The sequence below is a fragment of the Gobio gobio genome (assembly GCF_949357685.1).
Source record: "Gobio gobio genome assembly, chromosome: 14".
NCBI lineage: Eukaryota > Metazoa > Chordata > Actinopteri > Cypriniformes > Gobionidae > Gobio > Gobio gobio.
Window position 1 is genome coordinate 51,248,571 of NC_137107.1, and position 7,500 is coordinate 51,256,070.

Genomic DNA, 7,500 nt, shown 5'->3' on the forward strand with positions numbered 1-7,500 from the left:
AACTGACTAGTCATTAACTAGTCTGAGCAACTAGCAATTAATTTACTAACTAGTTAGTGGCTACTGACAAACTAGCAATTAGTCTACTAACTAATTGATTAGTTATTGACTACTGACAAACTAGCAATTATTCTACTAACTAACTGATTAGTTATTGACTACTGACAAACTAGCAATTAGTCTACTAAATAACTGACTAGTCATTAACTAGTCTGAGCAACTAGCAATTATTTTACTAACTAGTTAGTGGCTACTGACAAACTAGCAATTAGTCTACTAAATAACTGACTAGTTATTGACTACTGACAAACTAGCAATTAGTTTACTAACTAACTGATTAGTTATTGACTACTGACAAACTAGCAGTTATTCTACTAAATAACTGATTAGTTATTCACTACTGACAAACTAGCAATTAGTTTACTAAATAACTGACTAGTTATTGACTACTGACAAACTAGCAATTCGTTTACTAACTAACTGATTAGTTATTCACTACTGACAAACTAGCAATTATTCTACTAAATAACTGATTAGTTATTGACTACTGACAAACTAGCAATTATTCTACTAAATAACTGACTAGTTATTGACTACTGACAAACTAGCAATTAGTTTACTAACCAACTGATTAGTTATTGACTACTGACAAACTAGCAATTAGTTTACTAACCAACTGATTAGTTATTGACTACTGACAAACTAGCAATTATTCTACTAAATAACTGACTAGTTATTGACTACTGACAAACTAGCAATTAGTTTACTAACCAACTGATTAGTTATTCACTACTGACAAACTAGCAATTAGTTTACTAAATAACTCACTAGTTATTGACTACTGACAAACTAGCAGTTCGTTTACTAACTAACTGATTAGTTATTGTCTACTGACAAACTAGCAATTATTCTACTAAATAACTGACTAGTTATTGACTACTGACAAACTAGCAATTAGTTTACTAACCAACTGATTAGTTATTCACTACTGACAAACTAGCAATTAGTTTACTAAATAACTGACTAGTTATTGACTACTGACAAACTAGCAATTATTCTACTAACTAACTGATTAGTTATTAACTAATACCACTGACTAGTCATTAACTAGTTAAATGAGGATAAACCCACAAATGATCCACAGATAGGATTTTCCAAGCTGTATTCTGGGATTTTTAACCCAATTTAAATTTTTCAGATATTCTGAGAAAACTAAATTGTACATCCTCATGCTCTTCTGGTTTAGTTTGCCTGACATCCCTCCCTCTCTCCCGCTCTATCCCGCTCTATCCCAGATGTCTGGAATAAAACGGGCCCTGTGAAGATGATCCGCTGGTCTCCGGACTGCAGTGTTGCCATGGTGACGTGGGACTGTGGTGGTCTGTCCCTGTGGAGTGTGTTCGGAGCTCATCTCATCTGCACACTTGGAGAGGACTTCGCGTGAGTCACACTAACACACACACACACACACACACACACACGTCTTTATTAGTGCGTTTGTTAAACACTCGGGTGATGCCACTGATTGAGTTTTGCATCTAACGATAAGATCTCGTTAGTATAAATGCATTAATTGATATTGTATAACTAATATATTACAACAGGTTTTATTTTCTTTATGCAAACATGTAATGTCTTACTACTTTCTTGTAATATTGTGGTGTAATAAGACCTGGGGCCAGTTGAATAAACTTAACTGATAAGTTACTAACTAGCTAGTCTACTGACTAACTGACCAACTAGCAATTATTCTACTAACTAACTGACTAGTCATTAACTAGGCTGGGCAACTAGCAAATATTCTACTAACTAACTGATTAGTTATTGACTACTGACAAACTAGCAATTAGTCTACTAAATAACTGACTAGTTATTAACTAATACCACTGACTAGTCATTAACTAGTTTGACAAACTAGCAATTAGTTTGGGCTAATCAGTCTTATTTTTTTGCAACCTTTTTATGTAACTACTACTACTATGTGACTACTAACTAGTCATTAACTGGTCTGGCCAACTAGCAATTTGTCTAACCGACTAGTCATAAACTAGTCTGACAAACTAGCAATTAGTTTACTAAGTAACTGACTAGTGGCTACTGACTAGTCATTAACTAGTCTGAGCAACTAGCAATTATTTTACTAACTAACTAGTTAGTGACTACGGACAAACTAGCAATTAGTTTACTAAATAACTGACTAGTGGCTACTGACTAGTCATTAACTAGTCTGAGCAACTAGCAATTAGTCTACTAAATAACTGACTAGTCATCAACTAGTCTGACAAACTAGCAATCAGTTTGGGCTAATCAGTCTTATTTTTTGCAGATTCAAATTAGACCAGTCTTACCTTTTTATGGAACTACTAACTACTACTATTATGTGACTACTAACTAGTCATTAACTAGTCTGATCAACTAGCAATTAGTCTACTAAATAACTGACTAGTCATTAACTAGTCTGAGCAACTAGCAATTATTCTACTAACTGACTAGTTAGTGACTACTGACAAACTAGCAGTTAGTCTACTAAATAACTGACTAGTGGCTACTGACTAGTCATTTACTAGTCTGACAAACTAGTAATTTGTCTAACTAACTGACTAGTCATTGACTAATCTGACCAATTAGCAATTATTCTACTAACTTACTGACTAGTCATTTACTAGTCTGACAAACTAGCAATTAGTTAGTTAGCTAATCAGTCTTATTTGCAGATTCGAATTAGACCAATGTACCTTTTTATTCAACTACTACTTACTACTACTATGTGACTACTAACTAGTCACTAAATAGTCTGACCAACTAGCAATTAGTCTATTAATGGACTGACGAGTTAGTGACTAACTTTTTATGTAACTACTACTAACTGCTACTACTATGTGACTACTAAATAGCCTGACCAACTAGCAATTAGTCTACTATCTAACTAACTAGTTAGGGGCAACTAACTAGTCACAAAGTAATCTGACCAACCGCTCTACTGTTCATGTTAGTTCAGTGCATTGTCTAATGCTAACAGAATCAACTTTTGACTTGAATGATGTATTAGTAAATGTTGAGATGAATAAATTCTTCATAAGTGTTTTTCATTGTTAGTTTGTGTGAAGTATTGTAGTTAACTAATGAAAGCTCATTGTAAAGTGTGTTCCTGATGTTTTCCTGATGTTTTCCTGATGTTTTCCTGATGTTCTCCTGATGTTCTCCTGATGTTTTCCTGATGCAGTTATCGCTCGGACGGCACAAAGAAAGACCCTCTGAAGATCAGCTCTATGGTGAGGGAGGAAACATGCTCTTTATTCATAACCAACACAACTAATACTGTACAACACAATGTGCGCGTGTGATGTCTGAGAAGTGTGTTGCTGTCATGTGTTGTCAGAGTTGGGGTGTGGAGGGATATCACCTGTGGGTGATCAGCAGCACGGACGCCGCGCCTCTTCCCGACGGAGCGGACGGAGACCCCAAACTCCAGCAGGCCGGGATTCTGCAGTTTCAGTTCATTAAGAGCGCGCTGACCGTCAACCCGTGCACGGTGAGACACACACACACACAAACACACACACACACACACACACACACACACACACACACACACACACACACACACACACACATCCATTACCACTCACTGTTAAAGTTTGACACCTAGTCACTAACTAGTCTCACCAACTAGCAATTAGTTAATTAGCTAATCAGTCTTATTTGCAGATTTAAATTAGACAAATGTACCTTTTTTTGTAACTACTTCTTACTACTACTATGTGACTACTAACTAGTCATTGGCCACTAACGCGTCTGACCAACTAGCAATTAGTCTTTTAATGAACTGGCTAGGTAGTCAATACTAACTTTTCACTGACTAGTCTGACCAACTAGCAATTAGTTAGTTAACTATCAGTCTTATCTGCAGATTCAAATTAGACCATTGTATTTTTTTATGTAACAACTACTTACTACTACTATGTGACTACTAATTAGTCATTGGTCACTAACAAGTCTGACCAACTAGCAATTAGTTAGTTAACTATAAGTCTTATCTGCAGATTTAAATTAGACCAATGTACCTTTTTATGTAACTACTACTTACTACTACTACTATGTGACTACTAACTAGGCATTGGCCACTAACAAGTCTGACCAACTAGCAATTAGTCTATTAATGAACTGACTAGTTAGTCAATACTAACTTTTCACTAACTAGTCTGACCAACTAGCAATTAGTTAGTTAGCTAATCAGTCTTATCTGCAGATTCAAATTAGACCAGTGTACCTTTTTTTGTAACTACTACTGACTACTACTATGTGACTACTAACTAGTCATTGTCCACTAACAAGTCTGACCAACTAGCAATTAGTCTATTAATGAACTGACTAGGTAGTCAATACTAACTTTTCACTAACAAGCCTGACCAACTAGCAATTAGTCTATTAATGAACTGACTAGGTAGTCAATACTAACTTTGCACTAACTAGTCTGACCAACTAGCGATTAGTTAGTTAGCTAATCAGTCTTATCTGCAGATTCAAATTAGACCAGTGTACCTTTTTTTGTAACTACTACTGACTACTACTATGTGAGTACTAACTAGTCATTGTCCACTAACAAGTCTGACAACTAGCAATTAGTCTATTAATGAACTGACTAGGTAGTCAATACTAACTTTTCACTAACAAGCCTGACCAACTAGCAATTAGTTTATTAATGAACTGTCTAGGTAGTCAATACTAACTTTTCACCAACTAGTCTGACCAACTAGCAATTAGTTAGTTAGCTAATCAGTCTTATCTGCAGATTCAAATTAGACCAGTGTACCTTTTTTTGTAACTACTACTGACTACTACTATGTGACTACTAACTAGTCATTGTCCACTAACAAGTCTGACCAACTAGCAATTAGTCTATTAATGAACTGACTAGTTAGTCAATACTAACTTTTCACTAACTAGTCTGACCAACTAGCAATTAGTTAGTTAGCTAATCAGTCTTATCTGCAGATTCAAATTAGACCAGTGTACCTTTTTTTGTAACTACTACTGACTACTACTATGTGACTACTAACTAGGCATTGGCCACTAACAAGTCTGACCAACTAGCAATTAGTCTATTAATGAACTGACTAGTTAGTCAATACTAACTTTTCACTAACTAGTCTGACCAACTAGCAATTAGTTAGTTAGCTAATCAGTCTTATCTGCAGATTCAAATTAGACCAGTGTACCTTTTTTTGTAACTACTACTGACTACTACTATGTGACTACTAACTAGTCATTGTCCACTAACAAGTCTGACCAACTAGCAATTAGTCTATTAATGAACTGACTAGGTAGTCAATACTAACTTTTCACTAACAAGCCTGACCAACTAGCAATTAGTCTATTAATGAACTGACTAGGTAGTCAATACTAACTTTGCACTAACTAGTCTGACCAACTAGCGATTAGTTAGTTAGCTAATCAGTCTTATCTGCAGATTCAAATTAGACCAGTGTACCTTTTTTTGTAACTACTACTGACTACTACTATGTGAGTACTAACTAGTCATTGTCCACTAACAAGTCTGACAACTAGCAATTAGTCTATTAATGAACTGACTAGGTAGTCAATACTAACTTTTCACTAACAAGCCTGACCAACTAGCAATTAGTCTATTAATGAACTGACTAGGTAGTCAATACTAACTTTGCACTAACTAGTCTGACCAACTAGCGATTAGTTAGTTAGCTAATCAGTCTTATCTGCAGATTCAAATTAGACCAGTGTACCTTTTTTTGTAACTACTACTGACTACTACTATGTGAGTACTAACTAGTCATTGTCCACTAACAAGTCTGACAACTAGCAATTAGTCTATTAATGAACTGACGAGGTAGTCAATACTAACTTTTCACTAACAAGCCTGACCAACTAGCAATTAGTTTATTAATGAACTGTCTAGGTAGTCAATACTAACTTTTCACCAACTAGTCTGACCAACTAGCAATTAGTTAGTTAGCTAATCAGTCTTATCTGCAGATTCAAATTAGACAAATTGACCTTTTTATGTAACTTCTACTTACTACTACTATGTGACTACTAACTAGTCATTGGTCACTAACAAGCCTGACCAACTAGCAATTAGTCTATTAATGAACTGACGAGGTAGTCAATACTAACTTTTCACTAACAAGCCTGACCAACTAGCGATTAGTCTATTAATGAACTGTCTAGGTAGTCAATACTAACTTTTCCCCAACTAGTCTGACCAACTAGCAATTAGTCTATTAATGAACTGACTAGGTAGTCAATACTAACTTTTCACCAACTAGTCTGACCAACTAGCAATTAGTCTATTAATGAACTGACTAGGTAGTCAATACTAACTTTTCACCAACTAGTCTGACCAACTAGCAATTAGTTAGTTAGCTAATCAGTCTTATCTGCAGATTCAAATTAGACAAATTTACCTTTTTATGTAACTTCTACTTACTACTACTATGTGACTACTAACTAGTCATTGGTCACTAACAAGCCTGACCAACTAGCAATTAGTCTATTAATGAACTGACGAGGTAGTCAATACTAACTTTTCACTAACAAGCCTGACCAACTAGCAATTAGTCTATTAATGAACTGACTAGGTAGTCAATACTAACTTTTCACTAACAAGCCTGACCAACTAGCAATTAGTCTATTAATGAACTGTCTAGGTAGTCAATACTAACTTTTCACCAACTAGTCTGACCAACTAGCAATTAGTTAGTTAGCTAATCAGTCTTATCTGCAGATTCAAATTAGACAAATTGACCTTTTTATGTAACTTCTACTTACTACTACTATGTGACTACTAACTAGTCATTGGTCACTAACAAGCCTGACCAACTAGCAATTAGTCTATTAATGAACTGTCTAGGTAGTCAATACTAACTTTTCACCAACTAGTCTGACCAACTAGCAATTAGTTAGTTAGCTAATCAGTCTTATCTGCAGATTCAAATGAGACCAATGTACCTTTTTATGTAACTACTACTTACTACTACTATGTGACTACTAACTAGTCATTGGCCACTAACGCGTCTGACCAACTAGCAATTAGTCTATTAATGAACTGACTAGGTAGTCAATACTAACTTTTCACCAACTAGTCTGACCAACTAGCAATTAGTTAGTTAGCTAATCAGTCTTATCTGCAGATTCAAATTAGACAAATTGACCTTTTTATGTAACTTCTACTTACTACTACTATGTGACTACTAACTAGTCATTGGTCACTAACAAGCCTGACCAACTAGCAATTAGTCTATTAATGAACTGACGAGGTAGTCAATACTAACTTTTCACTAACAAGCCTGACCAACTAGCAATTAGTCTATTAATGAACTGACTAGGTAGTCAATACTAACTTTTCACTAACAAGCCTGACCAACTAGCAATTAGTCTATTAATGAACTGTCTAGGTAGTCAATACTAACTTTTCACCAACTAGTCTGACCAACTAGCAATTAGTTAGTTAGCTAATCAGTC

The 7,500-nt window shown here is 35.2% G+C and overlaps 1 protein-coding gene across 1 annotated transcript in view; it reads left to right on the forward strand.

Moving 5' to 3' along the window:
* The window catches only part of ric1 (RIC1 homolog, RAB6A GEF complex partner 1), a 96,403-nt gene that overhangs the window by 62,275 nt on the left and 26,628 nt on the right, over window positions 1-7,500 (forward strand). The window contains exons 9-11 of the mRNA XM_079835904.1: window positions 1,296-1,440; window positions 3,224-3,272; window positions 3,380-3,532. Of these exons, the coding sequence (XP_079692030.1) occupies window positions 1,296-1,440; window positions 3,224-3,272; window positions 3,380-3,532 (347 nt within the window). The remainder of the gene's footprint in view (window positions 1-1,295; window positions 1,441-3,223; window positions 3,273-3,379; window positions 3,533-7,500) is intronic.